Raw genomic sequence first — 25,499 nt, forward strand, 5'->3', positions numbered from 1 at the left:
GAAGTGGAGAGAGCAGGTGAAGATAAACAGCGGTCCAGGATCTGCAGCCCCAGCTGGGGCCCATCTTCCTAACACACACACAGTCTTCCAGACAGGACACAGGTTCAAAGTAATCTGTCCACATCTGTGCCTTCCATTCCTTCCTTTTCCTTTTCCTTTCTCTCTTCTACATCTCAGCTCCCTTTTTCTCCATTATTTGAATATAAATCCCCAAGAAATCATGAGGCCTTTATAGCCAAGCCGCCTGCCATCCATTGGTAACCTCAGTTTGTAGTCATGCTACGGCTCAGAAGTTTGCCAGGAGATAAAAACCAAAGGTCAAAATTAACCTCCAGGACAGGAGTGAGACAGGGCCTCAACAGAGTTCAGGAATTGATGGTCCCCCCAGGCTCACACACTCCAGCAGCCACCCTGCTGGAAGGAAGAGGCCTTGGTGAGCTCTGAGATGCAGGGTCTTGCCTGCACTGCCAGACAGACAGGGGACCCACAGCTTATTACCAAAGACAGACCCTGGGGGCAGGCATGGGTGACAGGTGAGCCATATGGACTACTTCATTCGACAAATAATTATTGAGTGCCTCCTATATGGCAGACACCATTCTGCGAGCCTGGGATGCATCAGTGGACAACACCAACATCTCTCCTCTAAGGAGCCGACATGCTTCTGGGAGGAGACAGCACATTCAGTGAATGGGCAATTTGTGTGGTTTGAAGAACAATGCTAAAAAGCAAAGCAGGAAAAAAGAGACCAGGACTGTGGTTATGATTTTAAAGAGGATGGCCAGAATAGGTCTCACCAGGTGACATTGAGCAAAGACATAAAAAGGGGGGAATCAGATCATGCAGGGCCCTAATGGACATGGGAATGAGTCAGGTTTTCCTTCAAGTAAAATTGGAGGCCATTGACTTACAATTTAAAAGGACCTCATTCTGGTGCTGGGCTGAGAACAGACTGCCGGGGGCAGGAAGACCATTAGGGGGCCACTGCAGTTACTCAGGTGAGAGATGAAGGTGGCTTGGACCAAGAGGATGAAAGTGAAGGAAGCAAGAAGTATTCAGACTCTGGCTATGATTTGAAGATAGAACCAAGAGAATCTCCCATTAAACTGAACATCAGTGAGAAAAAAAAAAAAAAAAAGAGCTTGGGTCATTGGAATAATGGAATTCCATCAACTAAGAGGGGGGTTGGCTGGGGAGGGAGAAGCTAGGGGAGAAGATGGGAGCTCAGTTGACATAGTAAACTGGAGTGTTCACTGAACATCCACATGGGAGACATGAAGGAGGTTGCTGGAATTTGAAAGAGATGTCTAGGGTAGAGATAAAAAGTGGGGAGCCACTGGCAGATAACTAGTATTTGAAAAAGTAAGATAGCTGAAAGAGCTTGGGAATTTCTCTGTTTTCTCAGCACCTAAAAACAGTTTTGGTAGAGCAAAGCCATTCACTCAGTAAAGGCTGCATTGAATGGAATGAGTCAATTCTAGCTGCAGGTTCCCCTCAACTCAGCCTGTGCTTTCAAGCAAATCGTTTGACCTCTCAAAGCTGTTTTTCTTATTTGTAAAGTGGAAATGAGAGTAGCAGCATGCAAATGATCTGCACTTTGTGAATTCTAAGACAGTATACAAGCGCGAAGGATGAAAAATGAAAAAGCTCCCTTCCCTTGCTACTTCTGTGCTGAGGCTCTTGCCTTAGGTGATTATGTTGAAATTCTAGGACTAGAAGGCCTTTCTCCTTTGGTCTGGGACCAAGATGTCCCACAAGCTTCCTGTCTTAAGCTGAGACCCTGTTACGGAAGGGGCTGAAACGTTCATGAAGCATCTGTTGTTACAGTTCACCTCTTGGGAGGTGGGACTTGGGGAGGTGGAATAGAGACTTTACAGCCTTTTACTTCCCATCACCTCAAGTGAAAATCCCTGCTCGTGCACACTCCCAGGTCTTGGCTGGAACAGTGGTTGAAAACATATGCCTTGAGAATGTGGAATGATGGACAGTGGGACTCGAAGGAGGGGAGGGAGGAGAGTGGGATGTTGGGAGGTTGCTTGGTGGTTACAATGTGCGTTGCTCCAGAGATAGATGCTTTGAAGGTCCCGATTTCACCACCGTGCGATGTATCGATGAAGCAAAACTGCACTTGTACTCCATGAATATATACACATTTTTAACGATATTAAAATGTTAACAAAATCCATATGCTTCGGCATCAGACAGCCCCGGTTCAAACATCTTTGCTGCTCACTAAACCTGACCAGAGGCAAGTTATGAACTAATGGTAATAATACCCATCTTTCCAGGCTGTTGGGTAGATAATCAGGTACCTAGCAGATGCTAAGTGCTCAGTAAGCATTAGGCCTCATAATATCGTAACATGGGTGATTTTTATGACTTTAGAACAGAGGCTGCCTGGACCCCCTCTGATCTGGCCTCAGAGTCTGCTTGGGCAGGCATTTAAGGCAGCGTCCCATCAACACGTCTTACAGCCCAAGACGGGAAGACCTTGGCTGCCCTGTGAGTGCCTAATGAGATTCTATTTTAAGCTGAGATCCAAGCTGAGGGTTTCATTGCTCCTTCTGAAACAAGTGTAGTTGATAAACTCTCTTCTAGTCACCTGCCCGGGACAGAGCACAGTGGTCCCCCACAAATCTTGGAGAAGTCATCCCAGGAAGTGAGGTAGGCATTTTGCCCACTGTGTATTAAAGGAAAGCCAAGTTCTTTAAAGGATCAATAGCAAAGATTCCAAACAGGTACATACACACAGAACTTTCTGCAAAGGTCTGCAATACAGCCAGTATTGAGGCAATTTGTAACAGAGATTTATATCAGATGAGGCTGTTCACGGTAGAACAACCTAGGCCAAGAATGCAAAAGATGGGCAGCAAATTTTAGACTACAAAATAAAATGTGAATTAGGAACTAGAATCAATGCTTCGAACCACTCTTAAACATGTTTCTATAATTCCTAGGGAGCAGAAACCACATGCAGTCATCCTCAACTACTTTTTTGCTTATCCTCACCAATTTCCAAATTAAAAAACCCTTCCAGTCACAGCTCTAGAGAATTTCAGCATACAAACGTCGCCAGCCTTCGTGGTGTTGATCCTGACGCACAGGGTGTGCAAATGAAATGGGCAGCACGGACGCTTTTATAACACACATAACCACCTCTCCTATTGGGTGGCATATTCGACACTACTTCCTTCTGTGGCCATAAGCAAATGGCACTGATCTTTCTACTTAATGTTAACCAAGTCTCAGCCAATACTTTTCCTATGCTGACAGCTGTGATCATTGCCTGAGACCTTTATTATTATTCTTCCCCATTCTCACTCCTCATCCCACCCCCAACCATAAATATTAAGTACCTACTATCGCCAAGAAAAGAGAGCCCATTCCCTGGAGGAATGTGTATTCTAGTGAGGAATAGGATGGATTAACAACTACAATGCTGTGGGGTGCAGGGAGCATTGCAAGCGCGTGATCATTGCAGAGGCCGGATCTTTTTTTTTTTTTTTTTTTTTTTTTTTTGAGAGAGACTCTCCCTCTCTGACCCAGGCTGGAGTGCAGTGGCGCGATCTCGGCTCTCTGCAAGCTCCGCCTCCCGGGTTCATACCATTCTCCTGCCTCAGCCTCCCAAGTAGCTGGGACTACAGGCGCCCGCCACCGCGCCTGGCTAATTTTTTGTATTTTTAGTAGAGACGGAGTTTCACCATGTTAGCCAGGATGGTCTGGATCTCCTGACATCCTGATCCGCCCACCTCAGCCTCCCAAAGTGCTGGGATTACAGGTGTGAGCCACCGCGCCCAGTTGCAGAGACCGGATCTTTAAGGAGGTATGGAAAATAAACGTTCAAGTAAACCACCACTCATTACTTTTTCAAATGTTGGAGCTGAACAACTATAAGTCAATCTTTCATATAATAAAAATGCCAGTCTTTTGAGTTAAAAGAAATCTTAGTTACACTCAAGTGACGGCAGAAATCCTTCTGCATCTCAGAATTATTTAAATAGAAACTTAAAGCAAGGTACTCCATGTGCTTATTTTTTTAAAAAATATTCTTTTGAGACTGACTTTCTCTGTTGCCCAGGCTGGAGTGCCAATCAGAGCCCATCACTGCAGCCTCAAAGCCTCAAACTCTTGGGCTTAAGCAATCCTCCCACCTCAACCTCCTAAGTAGCTAGGACCACAGGCACCCACCACCATGCCTGGCTAATTCTTATTTTTTAACTGTAGAGATGAGGTCTCGTTATATTGCCCAGGCTGGCCTTGAACTCCTGGGCTCAAGCGATTTTCCTGCCTTAATTTCCCAAAGTGTCTATTTGTATTATTTTTAAAAATGTTTACGGGTATATAGTGGGTATATACATTTACGGGGCACATGTGATATTTTGATACAGGCGTACAACGTGTAAAAATCACATCAGAGTAGCTGGGGTATCAAGTAATCATCTTAGCTTTTGAATAAAAATATGTGTATATGCCTGTGTGTGTCTGTGTGTGTGTGTGTGTCCTTACAAGAAATTAAGAGAAATTTGAATGAGAGGCGTGAAAGTATAGTTCAATGATAGATTTTGAATTGTATAGAGACATAAAGCTCTTACGCAAGTTGGGCAATAGCCTTATCCAAATGTAGCTTCATTCTTTCTTGACAACACAGAATAGTATCAACTTCCTACTCAATTGGAAAAAAAAAAACACATTAATGTTTTCGTCGTTGAATATAACACTCAAAATCAGCAATGTAGCAAAACATCAATGAAGGAAAATTTTGTTTCTTAAAATACTGTGAAGTTAAACAAGAAAACAATTTTGCATCCACTTATTTATCTACACGCTCTGTGATACTGCAATCTAAAGATCAGACTAAGATGCAGACTTTATAGGTCTATGGGGAAATTATATTATGGAACAAGTGGGGACATGGTCAAAATTTTAGGATTTTTCTCTCTTTTTGTCCTTATTTAAAACAGTTTTTAAAAAGCCAAAATTCTGGTAATATACAAGGTCAAATTTAAATGCACAGCTTCTTCTATAATAGCTATTCTTCCAAGACGAAGTAAGTCAGGGAGGAAAAAAGCACAACCAAAAGAAGCTTCTCTCTGGCAGTACATGTATCCTCCAGAAGACAGTGCTTGGGTCCAAACATGGAGGCTGACTTCCACCCTGGGAGGTCGCCCTCCCGTCCTGCCTGTGTACTGCAACCCAGCGCCTGTCCTTGTACAAACACCTGTGCTAGCCAGGCCTCTCTACTGGACCACACACGTTGCCTTTTGATGCTGCTAGGACGTATCCACTAGCCCATAACATGTCAGACTATTAAATCAACATTTATTTCCACCTTGAAATTTCTATGCACATTAGAAAATGTGGGAACTCAAAATAGCACCAAGATATTTCAAAAGTGCACATCCTTACTGTTATCATTTTCTCAGCCAAAAAGTTCCCATACTATGCATACTGCTTTGGGGCATTTTCAACTTGAACGTTTTCCCATGACATTAAAAAACACTGTGATGAAGGACCTTGATCAATATTTAGACACCACCGAAGAGTATGCCTTTTTCCAAGGTTTTGACAAGTACAGCCAAATTGCCCTTCAGAAAAGTGGTACGCATTTACAACAACAAATGAACATGTGTTTTCTTGTCTTGCCCAGCAAGTGGTCACTGTCACTCCTTTCCATCTTCACCAGTGTGATGGAACCACATCCCCTGCGCCCCACCAAAAGCAGCAAACCTGCCTAAATTTGCAAGCTGATACTATGAGTATTCATTTGTTTGCCATTTGCCTTTTTTGCTTGTGTGAACTGCCTGTTCATGTGCTTGTCCACTTTTTCTGTCATTTATTTTTTCTTTTTCATGTGTGAGCGTTATAAGTATCTTTAAAATTCAATCATTTTTTATCATACATGTCACAATTTTTTATAAATGTGCGTGGTGCTTTTGATATAGATGTTTCTGATTTCTATGATGTCAAATCTATCAAATGTATCTCCTTTTGGTTTCTGCCTTTGTCATTTAGATAATAAAGGCCTTCACCACTCCAATATGAAGTATTACTCACCTATGTAGTCGTCTTCTTTTATTGTTTAATCGTTTAACATAAAAATATCAAATGTGATCACCCTACTGTCTGCTTGTTTGGTATCTGAATTAGTGGAATAAAGAAAGAGCTAAATTCCCTTCACACACTGACACCAACATTCTCCCTGCCTTGACAAGCAGGTAAAATTTCCCAGCCTCAGAGTGGGTTGTGCATCAGTCTTAGTATTTTTGTGTTTAGTTTTTATCTTTCTCAACGCCTCATGTATGTGTGTGCCTGTGTGTAATTTGATGATATTTTAACAAAAGATGCACGGAGTTCTGCTTAGAAAGGACCCTTTAAAACCCCAAATTGTGTTTCCATCCTTTGTGTACACAAAGCACAGAGTGGAAATTCTTGGGACTTTTAGTGCGAAAAAAAAAAATGCATTTAGTGGGATTCTTGCTGTAAAAAATTCCTACAACAATAATTTTTATATGTGAATTTAAATAATGTCATATGATGAATGTCAGATGGTTGGGGGCAGAAGGGTTCATGAGAATACAAAAAGCCCAAAGCCAAAGGTCTCTGGCACTGTCCCCAGTGCTAACTTATCCATCCATCTGTACCCATACGTGGAGGTGGCCTTGAAATACCACAGTAGAGCAAAAGCAGGACAAACCTTTCCCTCACCTGCCCATGAGAAGAAAGTTTGCAAGAAGGTGGTGGATACACACAGAAAGCAGAAGCGTAGGAAGAGCCTTCATCTAGCTAGATCTCTGGCTGCTGCCTCACACCTAAGGAAGTGAAATGCACATTTAGGACCCTGGAAGGTGGGTCCAACATTTCCAGATCCTGGACTTAGGGAGAAATTACAGGCCGCATGAGTTACAGGATCACACTGACTTCATTGAGATTCTCAGATTGCAATGACCAAAGTGATTAAAATGCAGTTTCATTTGTGGGGCTTCGGATGAAAACAAGACATGGAATCATGTCCAGTTGTTTGAAGAACGTTGAATGCATCCTACTATTCGAGCGGCTGAGACATTCATGAAGCATTTGTTGTTACAGTTCACCTCTTGGGAGGTGGGACTTGGGGAGGTGGAATAGAGACTTCACAGCCTTTTACTCCCCATCAGCTCAAGTGAAAATCCCTGCTCGTGCACACTCCCAGGTCTTGGCTGGAACAGTGGTTGAAAACATATGCCTTGAGAGTGTGGAATGATGAACAGTGGGAATCGAAGGAGGGGAGGGAGGAGAGTGGGATGTTGGGAGGTTGCTTGGTGGTTACAATGTGCGTTGCTCCAGTGATAGATGCTCTGAAGATCCTGATTTCACCACAGTGCAATGTATCAATGAAGAAAAACTGCACTTGTACCCCATGAATACATACACATTTTTTACAAAATTAAAATGTTAACAAAAGCCATAGGCTTCAGCATCAGACAGTCCCCGTTCAAACATCTTTGCTACTTGCTAAACCTGACCAGAGGCAGGTTATGAACTAATGGTAGTAACACCCATCTTTCCAGGCTGCTGAGTAGATAATGATGTGCCTAGCAGATGCTAAGTGCTCAGTAAGCATTAGGTCTCGTAATTTTGTAACATGGGTGATTTTCATGACTTTAGAGCTGAATCCTCATGTAAGATGTGGGCTCTGCTGTACTCTCAGCTAAGGAATATGCACCACATCAGAGGAACATTATGAGTTTCAGCCACAAATATAGACGAGTGCTGACCTTGCGCTGTGGTCTGAATTGTGGATATAAAATCATTACTCGGATGTCCTTGTTAAACTCAGACCCTGCTCCCACAGGTTGAGGCTTTATATGTGGTTCTGTTTACCTGTGTTAAACTGAGTCTTTTTAAGTTTTGGAAAAGTGGGTAAACTGCCAGCCTAACAGGTGAACGGGCTACTGAAATCAAATCTTCAAAATCAAGCTGCAAGCCTGAATTGAATCCAGCTAATAAGCGATTACCACGTGTAGGTGCAGACATTTCGTTTCCATATACAACACTTTTTCATGATAGATTCACCAAATATTCTTATCTTCTCACTTATCCTTGAGTTTAGTGGGAAGAGGTGTTTCCTTTCATTAGAGATCTGCATTCTCAGTATTTGTTCCTGAGTTCGGCCAAGGTGACCTATCAGCTACCTTTCTGGCATGGCTGCTGGTGAGAAGCTTCTGGTCCCACAACCTGCTTAGAGGCAGAAACCTAGGTGAGGAGGGTAGTTCTTATTGCTGGGGGTCAGAGCCCACCCAGATCCTCTTTCCGTGCTGGTTGCTATTCAATCCTGCCTTAGAGGAGAAGCCCCTTGGGCTGGACTGGGCTGAAATGCTGAAACGTCTCTCCAGCAGCAGGTCTGCCATCTCTGGAACTCATTGACTGCATTCTCAACAAACCTCTGAGGCTGGAGTATTTTTGCTTTCTGCTTCTGCAACACGGAGGAAGGAAAAGCCTCTTGTGGGAAGGAAACTGGCCAGCTGGGGCCAGGCCCAGAGCCTCAGCCTGAGTTCTGAGCAGCTGTCTCAGCCCCCATCACAGAGCCAGACCAGGGCAGGCTGCAGGGTAGATGACTTTGCAGGTTCATTTGGCTCCAAAGTCCAAGGAGTCAGCACGGTCGGGGAGGGCTAAGAAGATAGTACCATGATTGACTCCCCAACAGAAGCCATTCTGTAAGAATTTATCAACTCTCACTGACTGAATATAATAGCCAACAGAATTCAACAGAATTCGTAAGAAAATATTTCATTGCATCCATGTTTTTCAAAAGTAGGCCTTTTAAGGCTACTTCTTTCCTTGGCTAATACACATTTAATTATTCTAAAAATTAAGACCTATTTTGGTAAAAAAAATAAAACATATGCCAATATCACTACCTTGAGTAAGCCACAGAATACATTCACTACTTGAATTGATTGGCAATGACCGAAGCACCTCTCTCAATTCATGAACCATTACTCTAATTGCACATTCAGTTTTTTGAGATAAAGCCCCCCCTGCTACTGACCTAGAAACCAGAAACCTCTAATGCAGTGGTTCTTGTTTTTAAGAAACAGCTTTGTTGAGATATAATTCATAGACCATATAATTCACTTGTTTAAAATGTGCAGTTTGATGGCTTTTAGTATATTCAGAGTTGTATAATCATCACAGGAACCAAATTTAAAACATTTCCATCACCTTCCAAAGAAATCATGAATCCTGTGCCCATTAGCTGTCACCTACAATTTCCAAGCCCCCAAGTCTCCTTTCATAATAAGCAACCACAAATCTACTTATGGTCTCTACAGATTTCCCTATTCTGGAAATTTCATATAAATGGAATTACCATATGTGGTCCTTTGTGATTGGTTTCTTTCATGCAGCATAATGTTTTCAATATTCATCCATGTTATAGCAACAGATCAGCACGTCATTTCTTTCTTTTCTTTTTTTTTTTTTTTTTTTTGGCAGAATAACCTATTGTACAGCTATCCTATATTTTCCATTCATCAGTTGATAGACATTTGGGTTGTTTCTACTGTTTGGCTGCTATGAATAATGGTGTTATAAATATCCATGCACAAATTTTTGTTTGGGCATATGTTTTCTTTTCTCCTGGGCTGACGTTTGGGAGTAGAACTACTGGATCCTATGGATTGTACAGGGCCATTCATGCTTAACCATTTGCCAAAGGATCTGCCTCATTTTGCACTCCCACCAGCAATGTATGAGGCTTCTAATTCCTCCCACATTCCAGCCAACTTGTTATTTTCTGTATTTTCTATTATAACTATCCGTCATATCTCATTGTGAGATCCTTTGCCCATTTTTAATTGGGTTGATTTTTTTTAAATTGTGAGAGTTATTTATATATTCTAGACACAAGTCTTTTCACTTTGTTGCTAATGTTCTTCAAAATATACCACATTTTTAATTTTGATGATGTCCAGTTTATCTGCTTTTCCTTGTGTTGTTTGTGCTTTTGATATCACATCTAAAAAACTGTTGCTTCTTCCAAGGTCACGAATATTCATGCCTATGTTCTTTTCTAAAAGTCTTACAGTTTTAGCTCTTATGTGTAGGCCTCTGATCCCTTTTGACTTAACTATTTTGTATGTTGTGATGTAGGAATCCAACTTCATTCTTTTGCATGTGGATATCCGGTTGTCCAAATACCATTTGTTGAAGACACTCTTGCCGTTGCATTGCCTTGGCACCATTGTCAAAGATCAATAGATGGTAAATGTGATGGTTTATTTCTCAACTCTCAAATTGCGTCTATTGTTTTGCAGGTACTACTCTGTCTTACACATTGCAGCTTTATAGTAAGTGTTGAAATCAGGAGGTGTGAGTTCTCCAGCGTTCTTCTTTTTCGATATTATTTCGGCTATTCGCTATCCTTTAATTTCTATATGAATTTTAGGATCAGTTCACCAATTTTTACAAAGAAGTCAGCTGGGATTTTGATAGGAATTGTGCTGAGTCTATGAATCAAGTTGAGAAATATTGCCATCTTAACACGAACATCCACGTTTATGGATGTTCCCATCCATAGACATGATATGCCCATTTATTTAGATCATCTTTAATTTCTTTCAGCAGTATTTTGAATTTCTGAGGCACTTGTTCTTGACTCTGCCTAGTCATTAAGATTAGTTGGGGGATATTTTAAAAAGATCAATGCCTAGTCCCCACGGCAGATTTGAATCAGCCTCTCTGGGTGTGGGACCCAGTCATTGATATTTTGAAAACCTTTGCCAGGTGATTCTAATGTGTAGCCAGGTTTGAGAGCCACTACTCAAGTAATGGAAACACTAAATGTAGCCAAGTACCAAAAAAATATCTGTTGGAAATATCATAGTGTGTTTGTGGGCAAGCTGATGAAGTTCAGCTGTTAGAACTGCCTTGTAATTTATTTCATACAGAACAACTCAGGATTAGTGAGAAGAAAAGGCCAAGGGAGAGACGATGGTAAATTCCTATCCAGTTAGGATGACAAAGTAGATGACAGATTATTTTAAGGCTTGTGAGATTCATCAAAGGCTGGGAAAGAAGAGAAGAGCGGAGACCCATCACTGCAAAACTATTCCATTCAGAATGTTCTATTTCTTTCTTTCTTTCTTTTTTTTTTTTTTTTTTTTTTTGAGATGGAGTCTCACTCTGTCGCCCAGGCTGGAGTGCAGTGGCTGGATCTCAGCTCACTGCAAGCTCCACCTCCTGGGTTTACGTCATTCTCCTGCCTCAGCCTCCTGAGTAGCTGGGACTACAGGCACCCGCTACCACGCCCGGCTAGTTTTTGTATTTTTTTTTAGTAGAGACGGGGTTTCACCTTGTTAGCCAGGATGGTCTCGATCTCCTGACCTCGTGATCCGCCCGTCTCGGCCTCCCAAAGTGCTGGGATTACAGGCTTGAGCCACCATGCCGGACTGGTTTATTTTTAGAGGCAGAATCTTGCTGTGTTACCCAGGCTGGAATGCATTGGCATGATCACAGCCCACTGCAGAATGTTCTATTTCTAACCACTCCTGTGCAGCCATTGGGACAGTGACTTTTACAGTAGATTTACAAAACCTTTTGGTAGTAGCCAAAGCTTTCCTGAGTATATTATTTCAACTCAGAGTTCTCTTAGAGAACCAGACAGTAGAGGAAAGGAGAGAGCAAAGAAAAAAAGTCTGCTTGTCATCTTTAATGTCATGGGTCACTAAGAAAATTTAAGTGATGTTAAAGCAGAGCGTTGATGCCGTGTGGGGATAAAATTACTCTGAGGACTGAGCTGCTACCTTGTCATACTTACTTTCCTACCAAGGACTCAATTCTCACCAAGGACCAATTTAAAAAAGGCAAAGAGGTAGGACCCTGCAAAGCTTGTGCAGGGACAGAGAAGATGGATTCACTGCAGTGGAAATTCTGTGATTCAGTTGGAAATGAAGCTGAGAAATGAGGGAGTCAGTCAAGGGAGGCCTTGGTGGATTTTTCTCCTGCAGAAATTAGGGAGTCAAGGAAGAATTCGTAGCAGAGGGAAGAAACTCGTGAGAATGTATAGGACAGATCCAAGGGAAACTTGGGGAAGGAAAGGTGCTTTGGAATTTCTTATTAACCAGATATTTTTTTAAAGAGCTGGAAATTGATGAAAGGAGTTTGGGAGACAACAGGCAGCAAGCCATGGTGATGAAGGAACACTGGTACCATCAATAGAAAGGGACAGACAATAGGCTAAGCAGGCTTTATGAATGTGAACCAGAAAAAAAAAAAAAAGTTACCAAACTAAAAAATGTTTGGCAAGTACTTAGGAATGCAGAACTAATGCTTTATAAAGTGCCTGGACTGAAAAAAGAGATTGGGAAGGGCTCCAGGTACATGATCCCTGAAGTCTTAAGAAATGATAGAGATCTGTGGTAACAAGTCTAAGAAGTGAAGATCAGAGAAATTAGAACTAAACCAGATTTAATTGGTGGAAGGTGGAAGAGAGATTAGTGTGAGAATCAGCAGAGTAGTGCAGATGCAACTGTGAGTTTCTGGATGGCAATTTGGCTATATATCAAAAGCTTTCAAATGCATAGAATCTTTGGCATATCAATTACACTTCCCAAAATACATCCTAAGGAAACAATCAGAAGTATCTACAGTTATCAATAATATTTTTGTATACTGCAGTGCTATTAAAATAGGAAAACAAAGGAGTGGAATAGGGAAACAGTCTAACTATGTAAGAGAGGATTGATTGAAACAACAAAAAAAAAGGTAGCACCTTTACATTGCAGAACACTGCATAGCCATTAAAAATCATGTCTTAAAAGAATATCTAGGCCGGAGGTGGTGGCTCACGTCTATAATCCCAGCACGTTGGGAGGCTGAGGCGGGCAGATCATGAGGTCAGGAGTTCAAGACCAGCCTGGCCAACATGGCGAAATCCCATCTCTACTAAAAATACATAAATTAGCCAGGCATGGTGGCAGGTGCCTGCAATCCCAGCTACTTGGGAGGCTAGGCAGGAGAATCGCTTGAACCTCGGAGGCGGAGGTTGCAGTGAGCTAAGATCATGCCATCGCACTCCAGACTGGGCGATAAGAGCAAGACTCCGTCTAAAAAAAAATAAAAAAAAAAGCATATCTAATGATGTGGTAAAAATTACCCCAATATAATTTTAGATGAGTATACACTATTCAAATTTATAAATACAATGATTCGAGTCTTGAAGACATATCTGAGCATCATTGTTTGAGTTAGGTGGTGCCTATCTAAGAATGATTAATAAAAAGATGCAACGGAATGGTAGAAAAAAAAAGCATGATTAATAAAAAAAACTGAAATACTCCAAAATTAATAGTGATTTCTGTCTAATAAAGCTTCAAGTGATTTTTATCTTTATTTACTCTTGTTTGCATTTTTCATATTCTCAATGAATATATATTATAACCAAGAAAAACATGTCTTTGCTAAATGCTGTCAACATCTGATATGATAATGCTTTACTTCTAAGTCATTTTATGTAACATCCTTTTTTACTTCTACATATTCAACACACATTTACAACTAAGCTGCTTGTGACTGATGCATTTCCCCCATATTTACCGTCAGCAGTTGTGTTTCGACTTCATCGTGAACTAGATCGATTCCCATTCTCTTTTCTCGATGAAATAGACATTCCCGGGCTACCTACAGATACACAGATAATGGAAAGCACTAATAAAAACTGACAATCCATGACTAGCAGCTCTAATAATTTGTTTCAAAAATAAAGCAATAGATACTTCCAATACCAACTTTTCCAGCCCTTTTGTGAAAATCTAGCCTGAAACAGACTGTAACAACTAAATGAATCCCTGCTGCTAGTTCAAAGTTAAAGAGGTAGCTCTTCAAAATAGTTTGAAAATATTCCTAATTTGGAAATTTGACAAAACGAAGCAGATGGCATTTACTTGATCCCCACAAATTAGCATCTGAGGGCATTAGTTGGCATTAGTTTCTTCAGGTGAGACAGTTCAATAACATGAGACACAAGTCTTCGAGATATTTCTAAATATTTTCTACTGAGAAGAATAGGTAGAAATGAATGATTATCTCTAAAAACATCAAAATATTTGTGTTGCCAAACGTTCCAGTGATTATTTTTAAAGTGTCATTTATTGTTTTCCCAATTATCAGAATAATATGCCTTTACTCACTAAAGAGAAAAAATACAGAAAAGTAGAAAATATGATTTAGCCATACTCCTATTACTACTTTGTTTGTTTGTTTGTTTTAACAAGATAGAGGTTATAATGTTCTTACAGCTTTATATTATGCTTTTTAGTATTGACATTAAATAGTAGACCCAAATCATGAAACATTCTTTGAGCTAAAGTATGTTAGTGGCTCTAATGGAAAACAGCTTAAATTTCTAACAATAAATTATGTATGAAAGAACATTATGCAGCAGTTAAAATGCTTTTTTCAAAGACTATTTCATCACATAGGACTCCCAAATAATATTAAATTTTTAAAAGCATAAAATATAATGGTATGTATACTGTAATCCAGATATACTATCTTTGAACAAAATCTTTGAGCGAATCTCTAATTGTTTAATAATATCACTTACCAGAAAAAGAATTAAAGGGTAGAGGGGAACTCTGATTATCTGAATATATATTACCAAACTGCTTTCCAGGAAATTTCTACCAATCCATAGCCCCACCAGTAATATATGAAAGTGTCCATTTTCTGCTCCTATGGCAGCTCTAAATGTTATAAATTTTCATTATTGCAAGTTTCATAGGCCAAAGGTAGTTATTTCATTGATCTAATTTGTATTTTATCATTCAGCTTTAACATTTTTTCTTATATTTGTTGATTGCCTGTATTTTCTCTTTGGAAGCTTATCTGTTCATGTGACTAATTTTAAAAAGGACTTTCCAATACTGTGTTGACAATAAATTTTCAAACACACAAGAACGTCTGGACAAAAGCTGCAGAAAAAATTCCAGTTAGAACCATCTTTCTGAAAGTAGTCATAACTGAAAGGGTTACTAAGAGAAGAAACTGAATCTCCACTGGAAAGTAAGAAAGTAGCTATCATTTTAAGGATATTTTCAATTCTTAAAGGCAGTCGGGGGTAGGATGAACTGTAGAATAAATCAATATTTCAGAGGAATCTGAGGCTCAGGGAAGGTGTAGAAGCCCTTCTGATTCTAAACAAAATTTTATGATGAACTAATTCAAAAAGATCATTAGTGAACTATCTACTGTTCTCAGGATTCCTGGGGACTGTGTGCCTCTGTGTGTGTTTCTGTATAGTGGGGAGGGGTTGCAATAGGAAGTGACAGTGCGCAGGGTGCCCCAAGAAACTCCTCCACCCACCAGACTTCCAGTTCCTTGAATCTCTAAACTCTTCTACTACAGACGCCATGGTAGAGACCTACGGGAAGTGCTCACCGCATGGGAATAAGTCGTGCAAACATGAAGAAAAATGGTGCTAGCTGTGCTCGTCAAAATGTATACTTCTAAAATAATTTCTATAATTTGCACATCTTCAAACATGGAATGTCTTCTTTCAATGGAGGAGGGTGGAGAGGGGTTGGAGGGCCCATCGCATAGCCTGAGGGTTAGAGGTGACTTGAGCCCATTCAGAAGCCTGGTCAGAGGCCAGTAACCAACTGAAATGCTCCCTACATTACTATGGCAACTGGCCTAATCTCAGCCCCATTTTTCTATTTAGTCAAGCAAATTCCATGTCCTAAGATGGTCTCATTTGATGATGTCACTACGTCTTGAAAGGGAATCATAACATATACACAGGAGGTGTTTCATGATACAGACTAAAAAAATTAAGTTTTTGGTTGTATAAATAAAATTTTGGTTGTAAAATAAAGTTTTTGGTTGTATAAATAATCAAATATTGTTTATTTTAATTTAGGGACAGCAGTGATGAAGCAGCCTATTTAAGAGATAAGATGGTAATATGGTTTGGATCTGTGTCTCTGCACAAATCTCAATTCAAATTGTAATCCCCAGTGTTGGGGGTGGGGCCTGGTGGGAGGTGATTGGATCGTGGGGGTAGATCCCTCATGAATGGTTTAGCACCATCCACTTGTCGCTGTTCTCAGAATAGTGAATGAGTTCTCTGGAGATCTGGTTTTTAAAAGTGTGTGGCACCTTCCCCCTTTCTCTCTTGCCCCTGGACCCTTCAAGATACCTGCTCCTCCTTTGCCTTCCACCATGATTGGAAGCTTCCTGAGGGCTCCCCAGAAGCAGAAGCCACTGTTTCCTGTACAGCCTGTAGAACCAGGTGCCAATTAAACCTCTTTTCTTTATAAATTACTGAGCCTCAGGTATTTCTTTATAGCAATGTGAGAATGGCAGAATACAGATGGCATGTTCACCTTAAAACGTTGTGTATCCTAATGGTGTCTCTGTAATTGGCCTTCTTTGCTTTGCATTCAGAATTACTTCTTAAAGTGGTTGTTCTTACAGTGTATAATGCATAAAAAAAAATAGACAGTGGTTTTGCCATTGCTGAAACCAGTCGCAGATTTATTGATGGGGGTTGGCTTCTACAGAGAATTAAAACATAATTCAATATATAAATAACCACAGTAACTCAACCAGTGGGTTACAATCACAAAACTGCAGTGCCTTCTATCATAAGGTCTTACCTGAAGAGGGGCTTCAGTCTCCATCAAAGCCCGCTCCAGTCTTTTCTTCACATCAATAAGTGCGTTTGTCTCTCCAATCATTTCATCCAACTCATGAATGATTTCAGATTTCCAAAACCCTATGTCATTGACACGTTCTCCCAGGTTTTGGGTTGTGTCTGCCTGGGTTTTTCTTGTTTGTTGATATTTGTCTTGAATCAGGCGAGATGTATCTACTCTTAGTTTCTCCGAATTATGTCGGGAAGTGTTGGACTCTTGATAGTTGGTTAAATTGGACCTGTACCAGTCATCTGGTGTGTATCTTGTGAAGAAGGTGGTTCTGTTGGACACAAAGGGAAGCATGGCATTCTCGGACACCCTCTGTGATCTGGTGCAGTACGGGGCCACGCTTGGGTAACTGGAGGCGACTTTGTAGTATGTGCTGGGTCTCCAAGGAAGGCTCAGGCTATGGGTGAAATTGGAGTGGGGAAAGCGGTCCCTGTAGCTTGAGGCCATGGTACTGATGGCTGGTAGAAAGTTGGTTGGTGTTGGTCTAGGGTGGGCGTAAGTTGACGTTAAAGTACAACCTACGCGTTCCATGATGCCAAAACACTATTTGTAAATCTCTCCTGTTAAAAAATGAAAAGTAAAATAAGACAGTCACATAAATTAATCTCTGGTGAAACATATAGCTCCAAACACATTAGATGCTTGTTCTCATTTGTGATTCACATTCACCATTGATAATCTATTCCAACAAAGTTTCTTTTTAATCTCTGTGTCTCTAGAATGTATTAAGATCACATTTTTATTGGCCATTTGAACTTTTAAATTTTTATAAAAATTATGAGAGTAATATTGTTTTGTTGCAACAAATTCAAATTAGGAGCCTAAACTATGCATCTTAATGGATAAGGATTCAACATAGAATTCTCACTTGAGGTCAGGAGTTCGAGACCAGCCTAGCCAACCAGACGAAATGCCGTCTCTACTAAAAATACAAAATCTAGCTAGCTGTTGTGGCAGGCACCTGTAATCCCATCTACTCAGGAGGCTGAGGCAGGAGAATTGCTTGAACCCAGTGGCAGGGGTGGGGGCCAGATAGATTGCAGTGAGCTGAGATCGCGCCACTGTACTCCAGCCTGGGCTACAGAGAGACTCTGTCTAAAAAATAAATAAATAAATAAGTAGATTTCCATCTCAAACCATGATAGAGTAGTAAAAACTAGACTTAGCCTCTTATATCTAAAAATCTAGACTGCTGATTTTAGACATTGGACAATGGACAGCACAGGACTCTGAGCCATGAGAAAAGAGAAACAAATAAGGTGAGTCCACCTATTTACTACTATGTGACATTGGGCAAATTGCTTAACCTCTCTGTGCCTCGGTTGCTTCACTTAGAAATAATAGGAAATAATAATAGCACTTCCTTCTTTGGACTGTTGTGCGCAGTGGTAGCAGCAGGGGATTGCTTGGCAACTCCCCACCCCTGCCCCCACAAGTCATCCTAAATAAACACTTCTTCTGAATAACAAAGGTGTGGTTCATATGCAAACACAGCTCAAGGTAAGTACCTGGATCTCCTTTCCTGGCAACCTGCAACCTGTAAGCACCTCCAACGTATAATAGAAATCCTAGGGAAGCCATGGGGTTATGAGGGCTAAGACAATGCTAAGTATTTAGAAGGCTTAGCACAGTGTCGGGCACATAGAAAGTGTGCAATAGATCTTAACTTTTTAAATTGCTATCTCAGAGAAGTAGATAAAGTAAAAGATAAATATCCTTCCTTCTCGCAAAGGTGAACTCCTCAGAAGTAGCCACTAAATAGTTCATTAATAGTTGTGTCTTTCCAGATTTTTCCTATTCATATACCAACATATGTATTATTTATATTTTATATACCTCTACCTATATACCATCTATACCTATATATAAAGCTTTTTAATACAAAAACTGAATTATCCTGATCATTGTATATATCATTGTAGATCATGCTTTTTTTTTTTAAACTTAAGTATATTTTCTGGGCCACTCCCCCTGTTAGAACATACAGATCTGATCTACTTCATTCTTTTTACCAGTTCCATTGTCTGAAAGTTTTGATCATTATTATTCCAGAAAACCAAGGATGCCACAGACCATAACATATCTTTTAGCATTTAAATGTCATTCTGTTTTGGGGTTAATGTCTATGGACTTGTTTACTAAAAAGGAAAAATACAATCAGATCCAATTCTATGCACTGCTCAGAAAAATAAAAATTCTTTAGTGACTACTAAAATAGCTATGTGTTGAGGACTTTGGTACCCAACTACAAAATAATCTATCTGTAGAATTGTGTTCAAGTCACAATCCCCACAGATCGTATGATAAAATATCCACCCATGGCCCTGTGCTTATACAACCCTAGTTCTCTTTCTGCTAAATTCTTTCTTCCTATAGCCCCCAAACATGTTATACTGGCCAAACTTACAGACTGATGGTGAAAACAAAAGCCTTAGTTACCACTTGCAGTTCTTTGCTTTCAATTTGAAACTTGAACATTATGTTTTGAAAAAGGAAATTCAAAGTACTGAGACCTTAGGGTCCTTAAGGTTGTCTTTAGTTCCAACCCCTCTCCCATGTCAGATCAATAAATAATCTGGTTTACTTCTAGCAAGAAACTTCAAATGGTGATAGACCACTCCTACTTTGCTTTGGTTTATTTTATTGTATTGTATTGTATTGTATTGTATTTCATTTCATTTTATTTTATTTTACTTTTAGACGGAGTCTCGCTCTGTCACCCAGACTCCAGTGCAGTGGCACGATCTCGGCTCACTGCAAGCTCCGCCTCCCGGGTTCACGCCATTCTCCTGCCTCAGCCTCCCAAGTAGCTGGGACTACAGGCGCCCACCACCATACCCGGCTAATTTTTCTGTATTTTTAGTAGAGTCAGGGTTTCACCTTGTTAGCCAGGATGGTCTCGATCTCCTGACCTCGTGATCCACCTGCCTCGGCCTCCCAAAGTGCTGGGATTACAGGCATGAGCCACTACGCTGGGCTGGTTTATTTTATTTTTAGAGACAGAATCTTGCTGTGTTGCCCAGGCTGGAATGCATTGACATGATCACAGCCCACTGCAGCCTTAAACTCCTAGGCTCAAGCAATCCTCCCAAGTAGCTGGAGCTACAAACACACACCACCATGCCTGGCTAATTTTATTTATTTATTTTAGTAGAGATGAGCAGGCTTCACTGTGTTGCCCAGGCTGGTCTCAAACTCTGGCCACAAGTGATCTCCCGCCTCAACTTCCCAAAGTGCTGGGATTACAGGCATGAGCCATCTTAATGATGCTTAATGAGCCTGCTTAATTCTTGACAATAAGAGATCTAGAAACCAATAGCTCACTTCATCCTTCAACCATGCAATTTCACGTGTAGAATGCCATCTGAGTTTTCCCAGCATTTGTTATATTGGCATCTTGAGACGTCTCAACCCATGTTTGAATGGTAAGTCATCTGCTCTGGGGGTGATATCTGAAGATGCAAGGGTTTATACACCAGATGAGATATGTGGACTGAGAAAAACAAATACAGTTTACAAAAGCACCTGGTGATTCGTTTTTTAATTAGAGGTGAGATTGTCATAGAATCTGGGATCTAAAGCATAAAGCGTAGTGGTTTAGAGATCATAGAAGTAGGACTCCTCATGTACGGCTGTCAGTTTCATATGGAGAGATAATATTTTACAGCCACAACTGAAGTTCTAGTCCTACCAGCCACCTCGTACGTCCTTCAGGAAGACTGAATAAAAGACATCACGTGGGGATGGTTTCACCAAAGTATTCCACTGTCATGCATTTTGGGCCATTAATGGTCAAGAAAACCAAGACTGTCATGAACTAAAAAACACTTAAAAACTGAAAACTGACTTCTACCTCCAACCCTGAGAGAATAATAAAAACCAGACTTAGCTTCTTATATCTAAAAATCTAGACAAAGTATATGAAATAACTGCATTCAGACCTCAGACAACAGGCATCATAAGACTCTGATCCTTGAAAGAAGGGAAACAAATAAGGTGAGCCCTCTGATTGTCAAGGCATTGTACCCAAAGGCAATTTTCAGACAATGAGAAAAAACACAAAAACTGAACAGAGCCTGGCAGCCTTTGTGAGTTGAGAAAGTGATCAGAATTCGGGGAGGCTGAGAAAGCTAGAAACTGTAAAGCAGGTTTATGGAATAAAGTGAGCTATGCAGACATAGAGATCCAGAAATCTACATGGGGATCTTTGTCTTTGCTGAGAATAGGCTGCACAGGCATCAAGGAACACTCCACAAACCCTGGCAAAGAGCGATGGCAGAGCTGTTAGCTGAACAATTTCTAGAACTGACAGAGGGTGGAGATACATTATGAACACAAAGTAACTAGATTGGAGGGTCACTGGCAACCACCTGGAGCATTCAGGGGAGACACCAGAGAGGCCATACGTTAGAGGTAGGGCTTAACTATGCCTGGAGTGAAGGTAATGAAGACTCACTCTAGCAAAGCTTGAAAACAGGTCTCAAAGATATCAAGCTAATCCACAAGTAACTACCTTACAACATCAAGACACTCAAATATGTAACATCACAATGTCCAGCATCCAGTCAAAAACGACCAGACATAATAAGGAGCACAAAAATGTAACCCCTAAAGAAAACTCAGTCAATGGAAGGAGGCTTAGAAATGGCAGAGATGATGGAACTAGTAAACTGCGTTAAAGTATTTGATACGAGGACATTGAGAAGAGAGAAATGGAAGACTAAAGAAGAACCAAATAAACTTTAGGGATAAAACATACAATATTATACTTGTACAACTTCACTACATGAGATTAACAGCATATTAGAAATTGTAGTAGTAAAGATTGGTGAGCTCAGAGATTTTTTTTTAACTAAAAAAGAAAATGAAAAGCACCTTGGTAACCTATGGTACAACAGCAAACGCTCTAATATTAAGGTTTTACAGTGTCATAAAAAAAAGGAGAAGGACAAAAATATTTGAGGAAATAATGGCTGAATGTTTTCCAAATTTTCTGAAAACTATAAATACCTAGGTCAAAAAGTTCTACAAACTCCAAGAAGATAAATACACACACACACACACACATGCACACACACACAACCCCCTGCTGCCACCACCACTCCAAGGCTCCTGATCAAATTGCTGAAAACCAGTGATAAAGAGAAAATTTGAAAATCAGAGAGAAAAGACACATTTGGAAAAAAAGAACAAAGACAAGAATCAGTGCTGAATTATTGTCAGAAACTACCCAGACCAGAAGACAAACAACATTTTAAAAGGGCTGGAAGAAAGTGTAAGCCTCAAATTCTGTAGCTAGTGAAAATATCCTTCAAAACATGAAGCTGAAATAAAATGTTTTCATAAAAACAAAATCCAGAAGAATTCATCATCAGCAGACCTGCAATAAGAGAATTGTTAAAGGAAATTCTTCAGGGAAAAGGAAATTATACCAGATGGAAAGTTGGATCTACACAAAGAAATGAAGAATGTCAGAAATGGTAAGCATGTGTGTTAATAAGAAAAACAAAATCTTTCTAACTTTCAAATTTCTTTAAAAGATCATTATTTAAAGTAAAAATAAAAAATCGTGGCATTAATAAAATAGAAGTAAATTATATGGTAGCCATAGCACAAATGACAGGAGGGCTTAGATGGCCATATTAGATGATAAGGGTCTTATAACTGAAATGAAATAATGTCATTTAAACATACACTGTGATAAGTTAAAAATACGTATTGCAAACTTTAGAGTAGCCAGTTCTCAAAATGTAAACTAAGGACCCATGGGCATGCCTAAGACCTCTTGGGAGGTGAAACGGTCAAAATGGTTTTCATGGTAAATACTCAGATGCTATTTGCCTTTCTCACAAATTTACAACGGAGTTTTTCAGAGGCGACATGATACATACTATCGCAACAGGCTGAATGAAGATGAGAGCCCAGCTACTAAGCTAAAAATTACTATGCCAAAAATATAAAACAATACTAAATACTTCTTACTAAATTATTTTTTGTTCCAGAAAATATTTTAATAAAAACATTATGCTAATATAATGGGTTATTATGGTTCTTTTAAAATAATTTATAGTTTTTAATTTCTAGTATAATAAATACAATAGATATAATCCACATAAGTAAAAGCTCGTTGAGGTCCTCAATATTTTTAAGAATGTAAACGGGTTCTGAAATAAAAGTGGTTTTGAACCACTGACCTGGAGCAGTATCTAAGACTAAAAAACAAGAATTTTAACCAATAATGAAGGGGAAAAAAAGGGAAGACAAAAAAGACTCATAATTATTCCAAGAGAAAAGAGAACCAAAAATAAGACAAAGAAAAACCAAATAGAAAAATAATACAAATCCAACTACACTGATAATTAAACAATCCAATTAAAAGGCACAGATTGTTAGAAATGGTTTTTAAATAGCAATATTGAACTATAATCTGTCTAGGAAAAATCTCATTTTAAATATAAAACACAAAGAAGTTAAAAATAAAAGTATAGGCCGGGAGCAGTGGCTCACGCCTGTAATCCCAGCACTTTGGGAGGCCGAGGCGAGTGGATCATGAAGTCAGAAGCTCAAGACCAGCCTGGCCAAGAAGGTGAAACCCCATCTCTGCTAAAAATACAAAAATTAGCTAGGCATGGTGGCAGGTATCTGTAATCTCAGCTACTCAAGAGGCGGAGGCGGAGAATTGCTTGAACCCGGGAGGCGGAGGACCATGCCACTGCACTCCAGCCTAGGCAACAGAGTGAGACTCCATCTCAAAAAAGTAACAATAAAAAAATAAATAAATAAAAGTATGAAAAAAGATAAACTGTTTAAACACTAATCAAAAGAATACAGAAGTGGCTATATTAATATCAAATCAAGTAGACTTCTAAACAAGAAATATTATCGGAAATAGAGAGAAAAATAAGGATAAAGGGATCAGTCAAAGAGATATAACAATATTAAATGTTTATGTAATCATTTACCAAACTTTCAACACCTAAAGCAAAAATTGACAGAACTAAAGTGAGAAATAGACAAATCCACATTATATTTGAATATTTCAATATTTGTCTGTTACTAAATCATAGAACAAGTAAACAAAAAATTGGTTGATACATAGACTATTTGAACAACATTACAACTAACTGGACCTAATTTGCATCTTTAGAATGTTTTAGAAAACATTCACCAATGTAGACCATATCATGAGTCACAAACAAGTCTAAATAAACTTAAAATATCAAAATTATACAAAGTATGTTAACTGACCATATCAGAATTAAGTTAGAAAGCAGTAATAGAAAGATATTTGGAAAATCCCCAAATAGTAGCAAATGAAACAACACCTCACTCCATACCTCATGAGTCAGTAACTACATGGGAAATTAGAAAATCTTCTTAACTGAATGAAAATGAAAACAGCATAACAAAATTTGTGAGATGCAACTAAAATAGTTATTAGTGGTAAGTTTATAGCTTTAAGTGTTTACATTAGTAAAAAAGAATGAGGTAAAATCAGTGATCTGTGCTTTCATCTTAAAATGCTAGGAAAAAAGAAATAAACCCAAAGTAGAAGAAAGAAAATAATAAAGAGAAAAAAAATCAATGAAATAGAAAATAGACAAATAGACAAGAAAAACAATAAAACTCTATCAATAAAATTGATAAACCACTTGATAGGCTTATCAAAATTAAAAAGAGAAGACAAATTACTAATATCAGGAACAAGAGAGGCAATATTCCTGCAAACATTATATAAAGTGAATAAAGCAATATTACTAACAACTTTATGGCAAGAAATTTGACAACATAGGTGAAATGGACAAAATTTTTGAAAGATATACAAATAACAAAAACTGATTAAAGAAGAGTTAGATAACCTGAGGGGCCCTGTAGTATTTTTTAAAAATTGAATCTACAGTTTAAAAACTTTCCTCAAAGAAAAGTTCAAGCTCCAATGGGTTCACTGGTGAATTCTATCAAACTGTTAAGGAAGAAATACCTTAGTTTTTAAAAGCCTATGGCTTACTTTGGTGGTGTGCGTATTTTACAATGATTAACTTACTCTCTAAATTCTAACTTAGTCGATTCTTTTTTTTTTTTTTCTCCTGAGACGGAGTCTCGCTCTGTTCCCCAGGCTGGAGTGCAGTGGCACGATCTTGGCTCACTGCAAGCTCCGCCTCCCGGGTTCACGCCATTCTCCTGCCTCAGCCTCCCGAGTAGCTGGGACTACAGGCGCCCACCACCACGCCCAGTTAATTTATTATTATTATTATTTAGTAGAGACGCGGTTTCTCCGTGTTAGCCAGGGTGGTCTCTATCTCCTGACCTCATGATCCGCTCATCTCTGCCTCCCAAAGTGCTGGGATTACGGGCCTGAGCTACCATGCCCTCCCAGTCAATTCTTAAGAGAGCATGTGCAGCACATACTAAGATCATTAACTGATGCTATAAATATCTCGTATTCGCAAGGAAACTGAGCAAATTCTTTGGAAAAATGACTGAAAATAGCTATGGAAAAATCCTCTAAATTAGCCAATTGTTTTTTATTGTACATTTAATCATGATGTTTTGGTTTGAATGCTCCCCTCTAAAACTCAAGTTGAAATTTAATTACTATTGTGCAGTATTAAGAGGTGAGACTTTTAAGAGGTGATTATGTTATAAGGGATCTGACCTCATGAATGGAATAATGCCATTATTGTGGGAGTGGATTAGTTATCATAGAAGTGGGCTCCTGATAAAATAATAAATTCACCCCCATTGTCTCTGTCTCTTTCATTCTCTTGTCCTTCTGCCATATTATGATGCAGCAAGAAGACCCTCATCAAGTGT

At 39.4% G+C, this 25,499-nt stretch overlaps 1 protein-coding gene across 1 annotated transcript in view; it reads right to left on the reverse strand.

Annotated features, from left to right (window-relative positions):
• The window catches only part of TEKT3 (tektin 3), a 42,594-nt gene that overhangs the window by 14,695 nt on the left and 2,400 nt on the right, over positions 1-25,499 (reverse strand). Inside the window, exons 2-4 of the mRNA XM_023188111.1 lie at positions 16,638-17,245; positions 13,576-13,659; positions 4,593-4,663 (exon numbers count right to left, since the gene is read on the reverse strand). Coding sequence (XP_023043879.1) covers positions 4,593-4,663; positions 13,576-13,659; positions 16,638-17,216 — 734 coding nt within the window. The 5' untranslated portion in view covers positions 17,217-17,245. The remainder of the gene's footprint in view (positions 1-4,592; positions 4,664-13,575; positions 13,660-16,637; positions 17,246-25,499) is intronic.

The sequence above is a fragment of the Piliocolobus tephrosceles genome, chromosome 16 (genome assembly GCF_002776525.5).
Source record: "Piliocolobus tephrosceles isolate RC106 chromosome 16, ASM277652v3, whole genome shotgun sequence".
Lineage (NCBI taxonomy): Eukaryota > Metazoa > Chordata > Mammalia > Primates > Cercopithecidae > Piliocolobus > Piliocolobus tephrosceles.